Here is a 20,461-nt window from a genome sequence, read left to right as displayed (position 1 = left end):
ACAGTTACTGGGACACTTGGGTGCCCGGGGCTCCCTGCCAGCCCTCTGCCCAGCCCCACCTCTCCCCACCTGGCCTAGCTCAGAGGTCTCACACTGCCTCACAGGCACTCCTGCTACCAGGTGGCCCTGCGAGATGGTTTGACCAGTTTCTCATCTGTACAATGGGGATAAGAATTGCTGGAAAGCACCTTGCCTGTTGTTTGAGGATTGGTTGCGAGAATGCATAGGAAGTACTTAGTGGGGCTCTGCACTGTAATTCATAATATCGGGGTGTAGATTTGGACCTGGAGGTGGATGTGGAAACAGTCATGCCGGGATGTGAGCTCCTCGCTAAGGGATTTGGGTATCACTACACAGGCAAAGAGCCCTTAGCCCAAGGACAGACTTAGCTCTGTGGTTTAGAAAGAACTTTCTGGTGGTCAGCTCTGTGGCAGATGGATGGGGGATGGAGGCAGAGCAAGGACTCAGGGGGCCTTTCCAGAGCTAGTGGTGGCCCTATAGGGCAGAGGCAGGGGCAGAATGAGGAGGGGCTGGAAGTGAGAGGTTTTGGAGGAAGCTTCCCCCTATTGGATGAGTCTTGGAAATGCATATGTTATTGTAACTCTGGGGAAGCCCGCATTGCTCTCATTAGGGTTGGCCTCTGGACATCCTGGCCTTCTAGCAGTTCCCTGGGACTTGGGAGTAGGTGTGCAACAGTGACATTGCAGCTTCATCTCTAAGGAGAGTCCAGGCTGCAGGGGCAGGAACTCCCCATGCCAGCATCTCCCATTTCCTCCTGCCAAGCTCTAGCTTCTTTTACTCACTGCCACAGAAAGATGTGTGGGGTGGGGGTGTGAAGGAACTTTCCAAGGGGTGCAAAGCATTCCCTTCTTGTTCATCCCATGTGGCCCCCTCACCCCCACCCCCAGACCCCAAGACTCCCTTCCCAGCTAGGTAGCCCCGAGACCCTGCACACAGCTCCTCCCTGCCCGCTCTCCGGGGATTGCTCACTGAGGAATGCTAGCCAAGGGGGTGCAAGGTCATAGGCAAGATGGTGCCACTGGTCTCAGGGGATCTGAGTCTCATAAGCCTGAAACTTCATTTTTACTGGAAGATTAGGAGACAACACAATACACACACACACACTTCTGGAGTGAAATGGAAAATCCAAATTATTTTTAATATAAAACAGAAATTTGAAGAACGCTTTCTCTCTTAGGCTTTTGTTCAGAGATCCCCGTAGGAGGAGGTTATTGCCTCCTGCTCTCTGATCTTTTTGATCAAACACAGAGAAGCTGTTGCCTGCTCCTTCCACCCCAACCTTCTCTTATTGGTCCAGGTCACCCTTCTCCCCTCCTTGGGTCCCTGCAGCTACACTAGCTCCACACAGAGTAAGTTATAACTGTGGCCTTTGGGGTATGCTCAATGAGCACCCCTCAGGGCCTGCGGGTAGAGGCAGGCCAGCAGAGAGGCGGCCTAGAGCCCTGACACTTGGTGCCTCTCCATGGCCACACCGGGAAGGTGACTCCTTCTATCTTCCTCCTCCTTCCAGAACCTGAACATCCAGGTAGAAGACATCAGGATCCGAGCCATCCTTTCCACCTTCCGCAAGCGCACCCCAGTGACAGAGGGCTACGTGGAGGTGAAAGACGGCAAGGCCTGGAAGCAGATCTGTGACAAGCACTGGACAGCCAAGAATTCCCGCGTGGTCTGCGGCATGTTTGGCTTCCCCGGGGAGAAGACCTACAACACCAAAGTGTACAAGTAAGGAGCTGTGCTCGGCCATGCGTCCTGGGCTCGTGTGTGCCACCGCAGAGAGGAAGCGCTGCAGCGGGTCCTAGACCAGAGGACTCCTTCCTGCCACCAATGTAGGGGGCCCATCAGGTCCCTGCAGCAAGCCTGCTGTCAACTTATGTCTCAGGAATTCACCCTCCTGTGGGAGACAGCCCCCAAGTGGAGGAGGGGGGCAGTGAGGGAGGGTGATGGCAGAGGTGAGGTGCAGAGGGCTGCCTTCCCGGATCTAGGATTCAAACCCAGGTGTCTGGCTACAGGGTCTGCTCTCTTAGTGGAGACTCACAGCTTTCAAGTCGGAGAAAGGAGAATGAGGGCTTCTGAGTCAGGAGACGGGTCCAGCCGCTGCTCCTCCTCCAGATGCAGGGGTGCAGGGCAGACTGCATCCCACTAGAGCCTTGGTCCAGCTGCCTTTGTTCCCAGCCCCAGCCCACCACTTGGGTGAGGACTGACACCCAGCTGGGCATGCTCACAACACCCCTGGGTGTGATCAGAGTGATGAGTCTCACCCCCAGTTACCCTCAGACATGATCCAGGTCTTCCTGTTTGCTGGGAATGGAAGTCTGTCTCCTGAGTACTTGGGAGAATTCCCCCCAACTGGCCAGCTCCTTCCCTGGGCACCCCTTCTCAGCTTCCCCTACTGACTGGAGCCAAGAAAAGCAAACCCTTCTCCTGACAGGTTCCTTACCCCGCTGGTGTCACCTGTGTCCCCAGCCTGACCACAGGTCTCAGCTCAGACCGGGAAAGCTGCCATCAGCCCTGAATCCAGGCAGCAGGAAGCTTGTTCAGCCAGCTCCAAAATTGCAGATGGCCCTGGGTCCGTCTGCTTTTGAGGAGGATCAGTTCAGTTTTGGCAGCTGTGCCCTAGGTGATCCTTCCAAGTACTGGATTTGAACCCTATTCCTACTGCTCCCAACCCCTAAGTCTGTGGCTTTGCTTTCTTTTTTTTTCAAATGGGCACAGGAAAAGGCTTCAAAAGCCAGGAAACATGCAGGGTGGTGGTGGGTGATATTCTTGGCAAGATCGGGGATGGTGAACAGACTCCACTGGAAAGCAGTTCCTCCTCACTGGAGATGGTGTGGAGGGACAGGGAGGTCCATCTTTCTTGTTTCTGACATTTTGCATTTGTCGTATCAGGGACTTAGCTGACATGACAAAATAGACACATGCTGGGAGGAGTTTCTGAGTGTGGGTGGTACTGTTAGGGCTGAGATGGCAGAGGGCTTAGAAAGCTGATGGCAGAGAGCTGGGACTCTGGCCCTGGGGCAGCCTCGGAGGCCACTCAATGCAACCCCTCAGTCTGCCTGTGGATTAGCGGCAACAGACTTGGGGGGCCCAGACCCACTCTGAGCAAAGGGCCTCCTCCTGCACATCCCTGAGGCCTCCTGTGGCATCTTTCCCGTCTCCCTCTCATCTTCCATGTGTCCCACAGTGTGTCCCTGCTGTTGCTGACATTGGACCCCTGAGGCAGGGGTGTTTGGCACCCCTATTCCAATTCAACTGCCAAAGTGTTCCAAGGAGACACTTCACTCTAGGAAGGAAATGTTTTTAAAGCATTCCCTCTCTGGGGTGAGCTGGACCAGGAGCCTGTCATCAGTTTTTAAATGTAAAACAGGATGCCAACACTGATAGTGACTGACTGATGCAAGTTCACTAAGCAGAGATTCAGCATCCAATGTTGGCGCTCAGGTTGTTAGGAAGGACTCTTAGCAATTTGCCTGGTTAGCTGAAACATGGACCAAAATGTGGCTGCCAGAAGCAAGGAGGAAATGCCCAGTCTCCTGTCATTTCCCCTGAGAGGAAGGGATTCCAAAGCTTGGGGAGATGGGAAGGTCAGAGCTCTTTGTCCCTGAAGACCTGCTCACCCACCCTGGGAGGGTCCAGGAGACTTAGCATGATGTCGGGGGTCGATTTGTGAGGGAGTCTGGCATACTTCAGGCCCCCTGATGGCTGTTTTCTGCATGGGGGTGGGGGGTTACTAGTCAGCAGGGGAGGGTGGTGGCATACAAGTGGCATCATTCAACTGCCAAAGGCAAAGCAGGGGCATCACCGTAGTGGAGAGCAGAGTCACAGCAGCAAAGGGCAGCTGGACGTGCACAGTCCGTGGCATTGGCTAATTAATCCCAGTGCTTCTAGAAATTAAATAGACGGGAAGTTTACTACATTCTTACTTAATCCATATAAGCTGAAAAGTTCTAGGATAAGAGAACAAAGATCTAACATGAATCGTGTAGCAGAGTCATAGCCTGTCAATCGGTTCCCAGACATGAGCCCGTCACAGACCCCACTGAATGAAAGGAGGCCGGGTCCCCTGGAGGAAGGAACTTGGTACACTGCCACAAAGGTAGCCCATTGATCTTTCTCCCAGCATTCCCCAAAAGACCTACAAGCTATTACCAGGGTAACTATCCATTGGGAGAAAGTAAGCGATGGGAAATCCTCAGAACTCTGGGCACTGCTGGACCCTGGCTCTGAACTGGCTGATGCCACGAGACCCAAAACATCACTGAGCCTACAGTCAGAGTAGGGGCTTTTGGGGTCAGGCAAGCAGTGGGGCTTTGGCTCAGGACCATATCACTGGGAGTCCCTGACTCCATCCTGCGGTTACTTCCCCAGGTCCAGAATATGTAATTGGAATGGACGTCCTCGGCTGCTGGCAAGGACTCCACACAATCTGGCTTCCTCCCTGGCTGGGAGAGTCATTAGGACTTTTCCTTTTTAGTAGAAACATTCCAGCTCGGGGTTCTTCCTATTACACAGCCATAGAGCTAGATACCTCTTTCTCAGACACCCCACAAAGGCTGTCCCCTAATTCCAGTCAGCCCTCCAATCACCAGGCCTGGAGTGGGCTGTCCACCCACAGTCCCAGGGCCTCGTATTTCTGCCTCCTTGGGGGCTATCTGGAGTGAATCACAGGGAGGCCTGTGGAAGGTCAGGGCGCATTCCTGTGAGCTGATGTGAGAGGGAAGCAGGGCTGCCTGGGGAGGCAGGAGCACAGCCCTGGGACAGCTGTGTTTGCAGTGGGTGCTTAGCGCTATATTAAGAGCTCAGCACCTCTGTTCCTGGGAGAGGGTGGTGGTCACTGAAAATTGGAAGCAAAAGGATTTTCCTGCGCCAAGGCAGGCCGGTGAGATCTGACCAACCCTGTGCAGCTGATATCCAGAGTGTGTTCGCCTGCCTGACGGGGTGTCGTGGGGAACGAGCCAGGGGTTGTGTTTCCCAATGCAGGGATTGGACAGGAAGTGGGGAAAGGCAGTGGTTCTTGGGCTTATTAATAGCTCTCTTGCGTAGTTCTCTGCTCCGGGCTGTAACTCTGGTGAGCACACACAATGGGCGTTCCAGAATAGCCCCTTTTGCAAAGGTTTTGTGTCGTTGTGCCCACAGGTACACTTGAATTGTTACGAGATTTGGCTTTTGGTTAAGGAAAATATTGGTGACTCTGTAGGATTTTTCCTTCCATGATATTCAAATCTCATTCACTTGGAGACAAAGCAAACCTCCAGTCCTGCTGAGCCAACAGGTTCAGGACCAGGCTTCTGACCCTGGGAGGCCCGGCTACAGGGCAGCTGGCAGTGATGCTGGCTGGCTCTCTCTGGCATTTCACTGAGTTCTGCAAGAAAAGATGGGCACCTAGGGGTGTCCCCTGGTGGCACAGTGGTTGAGCGCTGGGCTACGAAGCTGCCCACAGCCTCTGCAGCGCCGGTTTGATCCCCAGCCGCCAGCGAGGGTCCCACATGGCGCGCAGACCTCTCCTGCCATGCCCGCTGCTCCTCTCAACAGTGTATTTAGTCAGTCTGCCTGTACTGCTCCCCGCTCTGGCTCTGGTGAATTCTCTCACCCTCCCACACATCTGACTGTACCCAGTGCTTGTATAAATAATAAATAAATCTTAAAAAAAAAAAAAAGATGGGCACCTAGACCCCAAAGAGTGGGAACAGCATGAGAGGCAGAGCATCCTCTCCACCCTCCTCCTCTTAGGCTCACCATCATTTAGGGCTCAGTTCAAACCCTACTGTCTTTTAAGTCACCCCTATCACTGCAACCACAGGGATCCCTCCCTCTCCTCTCCTCTGGGGAACATGACACTTGGTTTATTTTATGAAAACAAGCTCTTCCTGTGTGCTGAGCTCTCTTTTAAGTGCTTTACAAGTTAAACTCATTGATCCATATTCTGACTTCCAAAAAAATATAAAAAGGAACACTTTATATGAAATACTGGCTAAAAACTGCCCTAGAATAGGGGGTAAAGACCACCGCAGCCTCACTGATCCCTGGATGAAAATATGGTCTGTGGCCAAATGCCATCACCGTTATAGTTTCCACCAAGAAGTAAATCATACTTTAATTCAGCGAGTGGGGGTCATTAGATTCTGTCCTTATTGCTTCTCACCTTTAATCTTGCATATCATTGGGAGAAAGTTTAACAATCCGCTTGCACTGCTCACTGGTGAAGGGAAAAAAACAGAGCGATAAATCATGTTGAGATGCTCTGGAGAGACAGATGAACAGCCATCCAGTTGGCCTGGGACTGAGGGTTTCCTGGGAACAGGGGTCGCATCTCCTTTAGATTTATTTTTCAGCATTTGGTATTTATGGGCTTTTGTGTTGTCCCACTATGCTGAGTCAGCCCTGTCCTCCCTGGATGTAAACTGCCTGAGGGGAGGAGGCCTGTGTGGCCTCCCATCCCGTTCCCCAAGCCCAGCAAGCTCAGTGCCTGCAGATGCATCTGCAGAGCCCTGTCTGTGAAGCAGGGCTGAGCTCCACAAGCAGGGACTGTGTCTGTCAAGTGTCACTGCCAGGTCCCCAGCAGCCGGCAGAGTGGCAGGCCCAGGGCAAGTGGCTGGTGCTAGATGGAAGGGCAAGGGGTGGGCGCTGGGATGCCCTGGTCACCTGCCCCCTTCCACCCTCTGCAGGATGTTTGCCGCCCGGAAGAAGCAGCGCTACTGGCCATTCTCTATGAATTGCTCAGGCATGGAGGCCCACATCTCCAGCTGCAAGCTGGGCCCTCAGGTGTCACTGGACCCAGTGAAGAATGTTACCTGTGAGAATGGGCTGCCGGCTGTGGTGAGTTGTGTGCCTGGCCAGGTCTTCAGCCCTGATGGACCCTCAAGATTCCGGAAAGCCTACAAGCCTGAGGTGAGGATGGGCCTCTTGGCTCCTGGATGAGGGTGGCAGGTAGGGCAACAGGCAGAGACCCCCGAAAGAGTGAGGAGAGTGACCTTAACTCAGGCACTTCCCTAGAGGGTACCTGCCTCACCAATAGGTGCCACCTCGAGGTATGAATCATTAGCAACCCCTCTCACCTTCCACTCTGCCGCTCCACTCTGACGCCTGAGACCCATCTGTTAAGGACAAATAGCTGGGAGAGAAGGGCACCCCCAGACCTGTCACAGGCTCTGTGCCCTCACCAGCTGCTGACCCTGCTCAGAATGGGGGTGGTGGATACTTTGTGCCCCTGCACCATTCGCAAAAGAGAGCAGTGTTCTAAAGCTGCCAGACAGGAGCCACGGCTCTGAAAATCACAGGAAACCAGCTGAAGATGTTTTCAAACATGTTCTCATTTGTTCTGCAACAGAAAGGATAAATGGGTTAAAAAGCTCTCACCTGACAGAAAATGAAACCCTGCCCCTGCGTGTCTAAGTCACCTGTACCCGTGAGTCACTGCATGTGTGTGAGCCAGCACCTGTGGGTGCACACGTGAGTGTGCAAGCATGTGTGAGCATATTCAAGAAATGTTGATAATTTGCTCCCACAAACTAACACCCCTACTTCACTTGACTGATTTCTTGGGCTAGTGGATTCTCCTAAACATGACCAGACGCAGCCTCTGAAAAGAGAAATACACTCTCCTGTCTTCCCTAGGAATCACAGCCCTTCTTTTTTCATGTATCTACCACAAGGTCTCTGTGATATTCTGGAAAGTTCTAATATGGGCTGGTGGGCGGGACTAGCCCATGGGAAGTTAAAAGGGAGGACTAGGAAAAAGTAATTGATCATTTGTTTGGGGAACGATTCTGAGTCAGATACAACAGGGGGGAGTTGTAATTCAGGCCTGGTCCAGGCGGCGGGTAGCAGGCCCTCCCAACCAACTGGCTCATTCTGTCTCTTTTCCCCTCCCCCTGCTCCCACCATCTTCCCCTTTGCCCTGTCCAGTCTCCCCTTCCCATCAACACCTGAAGGCCCACTTTGGGAAAGGGCAGAGGAAAAAAACCAGGGCAAGAACCAGATAACCCACATTGGGTGTCGTTCTCACGGACTTAAAAGGAGTGAAGTGAACGCATTTGGCCAGCCCAGCCATCAGCCAGAGGCCAGGGGAACTATTGAGAGTGCTGTGCTGGCACCTCTGGCAGAGACTCGGCCCTCCCCTGCTGGTTCCCACAGGAACCTCCAAAGTGCACAGACCTGACTGCCCATCGTATGGGTGACGTGGACACAGCCCCCACCCCAGTAACTCCACCACTCCCTGCCCCATGACTTGATGACCACACCCTCTCTACAGCCTCAGCCTGAGCCCCTGAGTTTTCCTCGTGTGTCATCCAGAATGCCAGATTCTACTGTTTTGGAATTCCTCTTACTCTGTGGTTCAAAGCAAAGGAATCAAGTTCACACCAAACCAATTTTTAAAAAGAGCAAAAAAGCCTTACATCACATTTTCCCTAGTTTCTTGCTTTCCTCTGAGGCCAGATGAGTCGCCCTGGCCACTGCTAGGCTGGAATAAGGTTACTGGGAACTCTGCCTACATTGATCTCTGGGCACAGATGGTCTGCTGCATGGGAAGGGGACCTTGCACCCAGATACACAGCTTGGACAGGGAGGTTAGGAGAGGGAGAGGTCAAGATCTATCTATAGCAAACAGGGCTTGAGACCAGTAGTTTTGTCTAAAACGAGAATAAAGTTTCCTGAAACTGTTGGGTATTTTACACCCACCCCTGTCTCTCTTGCCTTCTCTCCCCCTACTGCCAGGATCTGGGTAGGGCCTGAGGCCTATAAATCTGGATATTGTCACAGCACCCCTCCCTGCCAAGACCAGCCACAAGGCCCAGCTGGCAGGGGAGGGAATGTGGTTGAGTAGGAACCTCCCTCAGCTGGAGATGGAGACACAGATTCTTGTTTGATGCCTTGGCCCTCAAAGCGGTCCTCCTGAAAACTTGAAAAATACCACCTCCTACCAGGTCTGCATATCCCACCATTGTTGGGGAAGGCAAAGGTCTGCATAGAACAATGACTCTGGCCTGATCCAGTGCACGTAAAACAGTGGCACTGTCACCTGCCCCACCTATGTTGAGTCCAGTGAGTATCAGCAATAACTCAGCTTACAGCCTTCTAGGTGCCCCACCCAACACACGCAGACATGTGCATGCATATACATGTGTATTTATATATGCATATATACATATAATACATGCATGTATCATGTACATGCATGCACACAGAAACTGCTGCAAAATGGAATTTGGGCAGATGGATTCAGGTGACCCAACTCCCACCTTGTAAGACAAAAGTGAGTATGGTCACAAGGCTGGTGGAAAGTGGGACTTACTTCTGTGCAATTAAATAAACCCCATAAGGCAATTAAGGCTCCCAGGCTGTGAGAGAACTACTAGGGGATTTAAGCTGCAACCACACATCCTCTCTACATATCTCATGGGCTTGCACCTTTTGAAGAGTCAGGCAGATTTGGCCTCAGTCGAATCAGGAGTGGCAGGAACAGGAGGGGGTGAGCCCAGCTCCAGGACAGATACTGATCTTAACCAGGATGTTCGCCCCATCCTCTTGCAGCACCTGTTCCCAAAGCCATGGCCTTTTTGGAAAGGCCCCACTCTCTAGCCCCCTGTCTTCTCCTGCCTCCCAGTGGACACAGAGTAGAATCCTAAACAGTGATCTGCTTAGTGCCGTGCAGTCTCCTGCAGGGCTAGACTCCTGTTCTCTGTTAACAGCAGAATTGTAATCCATCTGGAATCTGTAGACATTGGAGTTTCTTTCTATAACTCTAAAGCTTGAGGTTCTGGAGTGATGAGGTGCTAATGGTAATGTCCTTGAACCAAGCACAGGTTAGTGAGGGTCCTCAGTGGGTTCCCCAGTGGTCTAGGACAAAATTTCCTACAGAGGGAACACCCTTCAGTTACCCACAAATCCAGCAGTGTCGACTCCCAGCCTGGATGCCTGGGCTTGGAGGGGGTGGTGAGGAAGGGAGGGGAGTGGGCATTGACTGCCTGCTGAATGTGCATCAGCTTCTGCACTCAGCAGGAACGTGTGTCTCTCCAGCAACCCCTGGTGCGGTTGAGAGGTGGTGCCAACTTCGGGGAGGGCCGCGTGGAGGTGCTCAAGAATGGAGAATGGGGAACCATCTGTGACGACAAGTGGGACCTGGTATCTGCCAGCGTGGCCTGCAGAGAGCTGGGCTTTGGGAGTGCCAAAGAGGCCATCACCGGCTCCCGGCTGGGGCAAGGTAAGGAGTGGGGTGGGTGACATGTGGCCTTTGTTCACGGCTTTTGGCTTACGAAGTTCAGTCCCTAGCTGGTTGGTGCTTTTCAGGCCCTTGCTTTGCCTCTCACTAAAGCAGCTCTTGCTCACTGAAAACAATTCAAAGTCACTCCCCAGACCATCAGAGCAGGAAAGGCCTTAGGGAACTATCTTGTGCATTTGGAAGCTGAGACCCAGAGAGCAGAGTAGATGTCTGAGGGAGGCCCACATGTTAGCAGCTGGTGAGCCAGGACCCCCGAGTGACTGGGTTGCGGACCACTCCTGGCACGAGGATCCCAGACGTCTTCTCGTTTTCCACTCTGGCACAGCACTAAACATTCTGTCCTTGCCGTGAGAGACTGAGAACACGAAGTCCCTCCCCACATGCCATGGGATGCCATGGAGAGGGCTCTGATTTTGATTAAGTTTACTGAACCAATCCTTCATTTGAGTAAAGAACAAAAGTGTAGGAGATTCTCAGGGGGTCACTCACAGAGAGCTGAGTTGTTAACATGGCCTGACAACAGAGCAGACAGCCCCGAGAACCCACCCCTCCATGCCAGCCCAGTCTTGCAGGAGGAGGACCCTTTACCCCAAGTAGAGTCTGCAGCCCAGTGAGTGCCCAGCCCTTCCTGGAGAAAAGGCTTGAACAGGAAATGTCCAGGCATCTCCTGGAATCTTTTCAGAGTTGACCAGCAGCAGGGAACACTGCTGTGAGCTGAGGGCACCAAGGCTGGGAGGGGGCGGGGGTGTGTGGTGTCATGTGGGAAGAGGATGTTTTCATATTGTCAGACACAAGGTCATCACCCTACAGAAAGGAATTTTGTGAGGTCGTTTGTCATAGCCTGGCGGAAATGACAGTTCAGTGAATGGAGAAAGGCCTGGAACCATAGCCAGGCCTGGAGGGAGGACCTCAGGCTTGAAAGGTTCGGCGTGGTAAAGAAAAAGAGAGCCAGGCTACATTTCTCAAAGGAAGGGAAAGTTTATTGCGCCCCGGGCGGACCTCACCGACCCAAGGTGGGGGTCAGTGAAGCCACGCACGTTGTTAGGGGGAAGCAGGGTTTTATAGGGTAAGGAGGGGTCAGGTGGGAAGTTGGGAAGTTGGGTTCGTATGGCAGGAAAAGTTTGTAGGGCACGAAAAGGTTCGTGGGGCAGGTAGAGGTTCTTTGTCTGAGAAGAGACTCGTAGGGGAGAGGGGAGGCTCATTGTCTAAGTCCTCCAGGCAGGTATCCGCATTCCTGCCCCCCAGGTGGGCTTCCGGTAGGCTTTTGCATTCCAGCCTCCTGCATGGACCTTTCAAGGCTATGTATCCAGAAGATGAAGAATGTGAGACTCAGGAATGTGAGGTCACCTGGATAATTAGTGGCAGAGAAAGACTGTACCCACGTCTTCTGTCTCTCAGATTTGCTTCTCCCCATATGCCTGCCCTGTTCACATTCAGAACATGCCTCTGCTCTCCAGTCGCCAGGATTTCCTGGGTCTGCACTGAAGCCTGGGGGTCTAGGGTGGGCTTTCATCTTGCATCGTGCCACCCAGAGGCTTCAGTTATGCTACATGACAAGGCCCCTGGAAATGGCGAACTCTTAAAGGGCCCCTTGGATCTAATACTCCCCAGCCCCATTTTACTGTATGGCTGAGGTGTTGGTTTGCGTTCTCCAAAGGCCAACAAGACAAAGGCCACTCATTCTGAGGAGTAAATAAGCACTGGATGACATAGATATTCCGTTGGTCTCGGGCGTGTGCTATTTGACCTACTTATTTTGCTGCCCAGAGCAACCAAAGACTTACACTAGCCTGCAGAACCCCAGGAGAAAGAGACATTTGGCATTTTCAGTGCTGCACTTGAAGCGCCATTGGATGATTTGTTATCTCCACTGTGCTGGGCAGGGTCAGCTCCCGTGGACTAAGGAGGGAGGCCACATGCAATGTCAGGTCTCAGAGCAGGGGGGTCTTCCCTTAGTCTTGGCTCTAGCTGGTGGATTAAGTGACCACACCTATTGTGAGGGGCTGACGGGCAGAACATAGAGCCAAGCTTCCTGGGACCTACGCCTGACCCTGCCACCTACTTGCTCTGTGACCTTGACCAACCTTCTGGGCCTCAGATTCTTCACTATCAACAAGGTAGCTGGATTCCTGATCTCTGGTTCTCCTTCTGGCTTCAGCCTCCTGTGACCCACTGAGATCTGCTGTTCTCACTGGGATGGGTGTCGGGCCAGAGTCAGGCACTGCTCGTGATCTGGGACACCCTGTACACATCTTGACCCAGCTATTTGCACACCCGCTCCCCCAAGACTACATGTTGCATGAAGAGAGGCCTGTGTCTTTTATCTCTGTCCTTAGTGCTGAGTCTGTTCTCAGCTCATCGTTCCCAAGGATATTCATTTTATGAAGACTGAAGGAATGCATTCCAGTTGCATAAGTAGGACTTGCCACATGAAAAGTTGTTGAAGAAGTTTCAACACTAGACCTGTGCCATCCCATAGAAATACCATGTGAGCCACACATATCATTTAAAATACATGAAAACAGGTATATTAATTTTAATGATATAGTTTCATTAACCCAATATACCCAGAACATTATGATTGCAACATGTAATCAGCATAAATCGAGATAGTTTACATTTTCTGGACTAAATATTTGCAATCCAAGATGCGTTCTACACTAGAGGACATCTCAATCTGGCCTGGCACATTCCAAGCACTCACTGTGACCAAAAGCTGCCCCATTAGACAGGGACAGCCCAGTCCAGTGGCCTTAAAGCCTGTAGTCCTGATAAGAAATATGCCTGATAGAGCGCACCATGCACATAAAACTAAAGCTTCTGGAAACAATACTAACCTTTACAACACGCCATTGTTTCTGCTCTACCTATCTACTCAGTGCTTTGAGAACACTGTAAACTGTGGATCCAGAGTTCAGAATATCGCTTCAAGGCTGGGCATGGCTTTTCCCTAGGACCCTGCACCTGTCCCAGACCTGTGGTCATCCAGGCTCAGGTTTGTATAAAGTAGAAGAGTCAGGCCATAGTGCAGGTGGGCAAGGCATCATAAGCAATTGAGGAAATGGCCCAGAACTCAGGAATAAGAAAAAACTGGGGTTACAAAAATGAGCCAGGAGCCCAGAGACACTCCAGGGTGTGCTGCCACTGGACACTCAGACCAGTGTCCTTTGACACGTCTCCCAGCCTACATGACTCACACAGAGCTGGGTGGTACAGGGGAGAGGCTGAGACGCTCTGGCTCACCCATCTGTGCCTGCTCCTGCTGCACCCTGAGTGTGCCTGCTCCACCTTCAGGGCCCTCATCCCCAGAAGCCTGAGTCACATAAGTTTACATAAGTTAGGCCAGCAGGAGACTAACCAGTTATCAGTTGGAGTCTAAAGCATGGCAGGCTCTTACATTCACCTCTCTTCTCCTGCTACCCCATAGTCTAGAAATCCATAGACACTCATCAAATACTGTTTGGGTAGAATTCTGGAGTGGAGAGTTGACTTTTCCACAAATTTTTATTCATCATCTGGGAGCTCGGGTCAAATGAGGAATATAAGAAATAACCCCAATCAAAGATAAGTTACATTAGCAAACAGTGGTGATATGTAAGAAGCAATGCTGACACTAATACCTACCATTTACTGAGCCCCTGGTAACCTGACATACTTGTCCCATTCAGTCTTTATAATTTCTCCTGCAGGTAGATATCATTGCCTTTTGTCCATAGGGAAAATAGAACTCAGAAAGTTCCCATCCCTTCCCAGGGAGACTCAGGCTGAATCCAATTTTAGGCTGATAGCCTAGCTCTATGCCTCGTCTGTGAGAGGTGTGAGAAGTAAATGGTGCAGCTGGTTAGACAAGGTGAACCTGAAGGAGGTGGAGGTGCTCCTTGAAGCCAGGCTTCTGTTTAGGGGCCAGAAAGGAGCAGGTATTCCAGAGGCAGGAGGCAGAGGGAGCAGCCCTAGAGGAGAACACTACACCACTTGCCACCCAGCTCTATCCAAGAACACTCGGCTCCTTCACAGAGTAGCATTTCCTCCAGTTCTCCTGAATGAGATTCAGAAACAGCAAAGCCATGTTGTGGGCTCAGATTGCCTGGTTTGAATCCTGAATTCTCCATTGAGCCAGTTACATAATTTTTGATCCTCAGCTTACTCATTTTATTGGGTTGTTGTGATGATTCAGTGAGTTCGTACAATGTGTTTAGGACAAAATCTAACACCTAGTAAGTACTCGACAAATATTAGATATTACCACCACCAACACCATCATTCCAACCACCACCACCATCTCCATCATCATCATTGTCATTCTCACAGTCATCTACCTGGACGCTCAGATCCGAGGTTGATGCCCATTTCTGTGCCCATCTTAATCCCTGAAGTGCCCCTGCTTAGGATTTGTTTTGTCATAGTCTTTCCACTCTGAGTCCAGCGTCACTGCCAGCCTTAGTCACTGATGTGTTTTTATGAATTTTATAAAATCCCAAGGAATTGGAAATTCATACATGACGAAGCGTCCAAGCAAGTGGAAACTTGGCTCGTACCTCCTAAACGGGTTGCTGTTGGAAGTGGCTTTGGCCTCTGTGAACTTAGAGACGTCTCCAAACTCTCCAACAGAGCCCCCCAGATCACAACCACCTCCATCTTTATCATTTTCCACATGATATTATAAGTTTTTGTGGAAGCTTCTGCTTCCCCCACAAACTGTGAGCTCTTCTCAGCAGGACCTGTCATTCATTTGGACGCCCCCAACACTGAGCACAGAGGCTGCCATACGACCAGCACCCTGACATCAAAACGTCCATTCAGATGCTATTTGCAGCACTTGCTATTTATTTACCAGGCACCAGTGGGGAACACAAAAGGAGAACAGACATGGTACCTGCCCTTGTGGGGCCTCCAGCCTGGCCAGATGGACACTGAACAAATAGCCGCCTGGGTGCAACATGACACAGGTGCCCACAGAGGCTGCACAAGGGGCCACTTAGACGGAGCCCCGGGGGGGTTCTTCACGGTCGTGGCTTCCGAGCTGGGGCCTGAAGGAGAACCAGAGGTGATCTGAGTAGGAGGAAAGATCACACAGGACCTGGCAGTCTGTTTGGAGACTCTGGATTTTGCCCTTAAGTACAATGAGAAGTCATTGTAGGATTTTGATACAGGGAATGATAAGGTTCAGTGTGCATTAAAAATCCCTTGCGCGGCCACATGAGAGTATTTTGGAAGAAGCGAGCAGTTGGGAGATGAGGGGTTGTTGCTTTCACCCCACTGAGAGATAGCAGGGCTGCACTAGTGTCACAGGGTGCAGGAATTGAAAAACAAACACTCCGATGGAGAGAGTGAGCAGAACAGGATGTGGTGACCGATTGCTTGTCAGCAGTAAAGGAGGTTCCAAAGATGACCTCTGGGTTCTGGCAAGAGCGACTGGATGACAGATGGACCTGCCATTTCCTAAGACAGGGAGGGATGGCAGAGAAGCCCCTGGAAGACCCTACCACTTGCCACAGAGTAGAGAGAGCAAACACAACCCACTCTTCCAGGAAGTTCATCCTGAAGAGCAAGTGACAGGCAAGAGGGAACGTGAGTGTGGGGAGCCATCCATGGGAGATTTGAGCATGTTTGCCTGCCAAGGGACAGAATCTGAAGGAGAGGAGTATGGTGAGGGTCAGGGGAGGGCAAAGTCCAAAATGGAATCCAAGTGGCCTGAGACTGGTCCTCTTGAGCTAGACAGAGGAGAGTGAGTTTTGTGAGCTGAACTGAATGCTGGCCAGGCTGGAAATTCTCTCTCCCCAACAGCCAGGCACTCCCCCTTGTTTCTCTGGCACCTGTGAGAGAAGCTTCCCTGCACGCTTCCCTCAGATCATGCCTGGATGTCCTCCATCTGCCTTTGCACTGCCACCCTCCACCCTTGCCCACTGTCCAGTGCCCAGGAGGGACCCTTGGGTGTGGCCAACAGAGTGTGGCTGAGAGGAGGTGGAAAGAGGGAAAAGGCCAGGTATTTATTCTCCCTACAGGATCCCTGGGGCTCTTGTTTCCCATCATCAGGTGTAACAGCTCTTACCAGGTGGCACCCTCCCCGCCCCCACAAGCCCAGGGGTGGATCTGTGCCCCGGAGCTGTCAGCTCCTAAATTCTGTGCTTTGTGACTGTGATTCCAGGCACTCTGCCCATACCTTTATTTTTAAAAATCTCTCTTTTCTAAGTCAAATCATTCAGTTTAGCTATGTCATCTGTTTCCTGTGGGGATCCTGACTGTACAGTGACTTAGATTCAGGGAATGTTAACTCTGGGAAGGGAACTTAGGTGTCTGCCAGTCCAATTCCTTCATTACACGAGAAAACAAATATTCAGAGAGGCTGAGTGAGTTGGCCAAGGTCATACAAAAGTTAGTGGCAAATTGTGTTTGCTCTTATGGAAGAAGTGAGTCCCAGCTGTCTCCAGGGAGAAGAGGGCTAGACTGTTGAGGTGCCGAGGGAGGCAGCTAGGCGAGTGTGGAAGATGGGACAGGCGTGTTCTTGTTACCTGGACCTTGCTAATTCTGGACAGTGTTCTTCAAACATTTTCATAACATGTGTTCATTTCCTTCACCAGGGATAGGACCCATCCACCTCAACGAAATTGAGTGCACTGGAAATGAGAAGTCCCTTATAGACTGCAAGTTCAATGCCGAGTCTCAGGGCTGTAACCACGAGGAAGATGCTGGTGTGAGGTGTAACATCCCTATCATGGGCTTCCAGAAAAGGGTGAGGACACCAGACGTGAGACTGTCTTATGTGTTATGCTGCTCCAGAGACTATAATCTAGGTAGCTTCATGCTGCAGTTTCCAACAGGTGGCAATGGGGAGCCCCCAAAGCACTTCAGCCCTGCCTAGGGAGCCCCCAAAGTGCTCGGACCCTGCGTAGGGAGCTCTGAAAACTTGCAGACCCTGCTGCTTCACTGTTACTAACTCCGTCAATGTGCCAAATGAGAAGACATACTTGGAATCACCACCACCTTTAGCAGCAGGTGTTGGTCATCCACTGGGTGCACTCCTGCCCTGAGACTAAACTGGGGTGTCATCTCGACTGTCCTCTCTGCGAGGACATAAGGTTCCAGTGCCTGTGACACATGGGCAAGGGCCCTTGCTAAGGACCCAGAGGAGTCACATCCACAGCAGTTCTGCAGGTCACGCACATGTAAGCTCAGTATAGTCAGTGTTTGGGGCGGAAGACAGTGATTTGGTAAAGGGAAAGAAAAGGAAACTTAACAGCATTATAGTCAGAGGGACAGCCCCCCTCCCTTCCTGACTCGGGTTCTCTCAAAACCTACCTGTGTCCCCTAACTTGCCAACGAGAAGAATTACTCTTGCTGAGGTCAGTTCAGTCCTACAGCAGCCCCCAGCAGATCCCATCCATCTTTCCACTCAGCTGGCATGGTGAGGTGCTCTGCAGCGTCCAGCACACGGCTGGCAGGTTCAAAGAGCCTCTGAGATGTTTATTAAAATGAGTGAATGTGGACACATGGGGGTGCCGGGTGGTTCCCAAGCTGGGTCTCTGCTCTGACAGTGATTTTTGAGCACATTTGATGCCAAAGTCCTGCCGAATGGGTCCCTCTTTTCTTGTCATGCTGAACGGATCAGCCATAACACATCTCATGCAATTCACTGCCCAATGGGGCTGAGGGCACAACAGCCCTCAGCGAGGCTGTGCACTTGCTGTGGTGAGCAAGAGCGAAGATACTGCCCACAGCTGTGGGGAAGTCCTGCCATCTGGGATTGCTGGCAGCCTTCCAGCCTCCTAGAGCAGCAAAGCTTACGTGTCAGAGGTCCCGTATCAAGTAGCACATACACACTTCAGATTAGAGTAGGGTGGAGTGGGGTTTTCAAACCAAATGAAAGACCTAAACCAAAGAAAGTAAAGTTTCCAGAACCATCTTGTGGTTGGTAGAGCTGAGCCAGGCTGTGTTGCCACCCGTGCCATGGGTGTCCCCACACTCCCAGCACAGATGCCCCTTACCCTCCCAGGACTCTTCAAGCTCCAGGGGGTAATTAGCACAAGGGAGAGTGTTCCCTCTGGGTTTGCTCTTTCCATCCCCTGTGCAGGAAATAGGACCGTCATCTGTGAAAGAAATGTCCCTGGCTGTTCCAGTGGTCTTGCCATAGTAGACCATAGGGTGCCAGCAACATCACTGGGCAGAACCACCCAGACACCCAAGTTTTAGCCCTGTCTTAACTTAGTGGGGCTGCTGTAGCAAAACAGCACAGTTGGGTGGCATAAGTAATAAAAATGTTTTTTCTTATAATTCTAGAGGCTGGAGGTCCAAGATCCTAAGGCCTTTCTCCTTGGCTCAAAGATGGCGGCCCTCTTTGTACCCTCCCATGACCTTTGTTCTGTGCACCCCCATGCCTGGTGTCTATTCTCTTCTCCCAGGGACATTAGTCCTTGTGGGTTAGGGCCCTGCCCATATGACCTCATTCAACCTTAATTACATCTTAAAATGCCCCATCTCCAATCCAGTCAAGTTATAGGGTAGGATTTCAGCATGTGAATTTGGGGATGGAGGCACAGTTCATAACAATCACTCATTCACTAATTCTTCAGTTAGTCTCTTTGAGAGGTCATTTTCTTCCTCTGAAAATGAGGTGAGAGAGATGATTCCCAGCTTCCCACTCACACATGCTTTGTTAGGAAATTGTCTTTTCTGTTGAGTGGCTAATAAAGGTCACAGACTTGGAACTGGATGGTTTAGTCCATCCAGCCACAGAAAAGCCTGATTTCTGTCGCTGCTGGGAGAGAGGACCCAAAGCCAAAAGGCTGTGGGAACGGCAGGTGGGTTTCTCAGAACAAACCCGCCCAAGGACGCTGGCCTCTTGATGACCTCCAGTTCACCTCTGAACTGTGGGGCTGCCCTTGGCTGAACCAAGCCCCTGTGTGGAATGTGAGCTGGAAAGCGCCATTCTTCCGTTCACATTAACATCTGGATTGAGTTACCACAACTCCTACCCCCCAACTCCAAAATTAGGTGTGGGACTGGCTGACCACAGCCTTATCAAAACACCAAGCAGCCTTGCCATACTCCACTGGCTGGAAGTATTTTGTTTTCCCTATTCGTGCTCAGAAAAATTCAGCTGCCTGCACTTTTCACTCCCTTCTTTCAAACCCTGTACTGCTGCCATTGAGAACCAAGGGAATAGGAAAAGGCAAATGTCTGAGTTGTTTTAAGAAACTTTGAGAAGGATTGCCCTTCCTTGGCATCCTCACCCAGCGATGAGGTACAGCGGGTGCAGGCCAGAGGCTCCTGGCTCCAAGGCCTCCAAAAGGTTCCATTGGAGCTGATGTCAGAGGACTACGTAATTCCCAGAATGCTGGTGCCCCAGACTGGGCCCTGGGAATGGAAAACAGAGTCCTAGGCTGTGTTAGAACTTCATGCCTGTGCCCTCCAGTCTTCTCTAGAAATGAGAAAAGCCCCCCATGTACCTTTAAGCAGCCTTCAGAGCAAAGGAGCCTACATCTGCCACAGAAGCCACTCCAAGCCAACTCCTAGAAGAACCTTGGTGGAAGCCTGAAGACTTGGGGAGGCCCTAGCTCACCATTGGCAACCACATGTTTTCCTTGCCTCAGAGTCAATGTGCAGCCACATTCATCATCCACAGCTCCTGATACATTCATTCGCTTTAGAATGCAGGCTGGTCTGCTTATCAAGACAGACATTAAATAGATTGTAAATTAGCTTAATTCTAATTGTCATGGCTGCGAAGAAGAAAATGAATAGGAAGCTCTAGAATGTGTAAGTGGATACTGGTCCCAGTGAGGGGGGAGTGTCTTTGGAATGAGAAAGATGAGCAGCAACAGCCTAGCACAGCAAGCTCCCATGTCTAGTGTGACTTACTGTGTGACATGGTCAAGAAAGTTAGGTAACCACAGAAATGGGGAAAAGGCCCGTGTGCTTGGAGGTCAGAGATGATGGCTGAGAAAGACATGATAAGGTTTAGGAGGACAGAGCAGTGGCTCTAAGCAGGAGCACATGATCGGGTGTTCTCAAAGATGGGTCCGTGAACCCCAGGGAGGCAGCAAGAGGTGAGGAGGCCTGGCTGTACCAAAGGTGACAGTGCCTAGGAGAACCCTGGAGGAGTGGGCTGGAGTGGAGCCAAAGAACTGGAGAGACCTGGGAGATGAATCCATGGGGCAATTTGACAGGATGTGGGGAAGAGAGGGAGGTGCCATGTGTGGCTTGATTTCTGGCTTGTGTAACAGGATA

The 20,461-nt window shown here is 51.4% G+C and overlaps 1 protein-coding gene across 1 annotated transcript in view; it reads left to right on the top strand.

Moving 5' to 3' along the window:
* LOXL2 (lysyl oxidase like 2) overlaps positions 1 to 20,461 on the top strand; it is a gene marked incomplete at both ends in the record, with an annotated part of 57,303 nt that overhangs the window by 19,790 nt on the left and 17,052 nt on the right. Inside the window, 4 exons of the mRNA XM_084245056.1 lie at positions 1,532 to 1,743; positions 6,684 to 6,906; positions 10,036 to 10,219; positions 16,816 to 16,967. Of these exons, the coding sequence (XP_084101182.1) occupies positions 1,532 to 1,743; positions 6,684 to 6,906; positions 10,036 to 10,219; positions 16,816 to 16,967 (771 nt within the window). The remainder of the gene's footprint in view (positions 1 to 1,531; positions 1,744 to 6,683; positions 6,907 to 10,035; positions 10,220 to 16,815; positions 16,968 to 20,461) is intronic.

The sequence above is a fragment of the Talpa europaea genome (genome assembly GCF_964194135.1).
Source record: "Talpa europaea genome assembly, chromosome: 10".
In the NCBI taxonomy this organism is placed as follows: domain Eukaryota; kingdom Metazoa; phylum Chordata; class Mammalia; order Eulipotyphla; family Talpidae; genus Talpa; species Talpa europaea.
The sequence above is the reverse complement of the archived record's forward strand: the minus strand, read 5'-3'. Positions and strand labels throughout refer to the sequence as shown.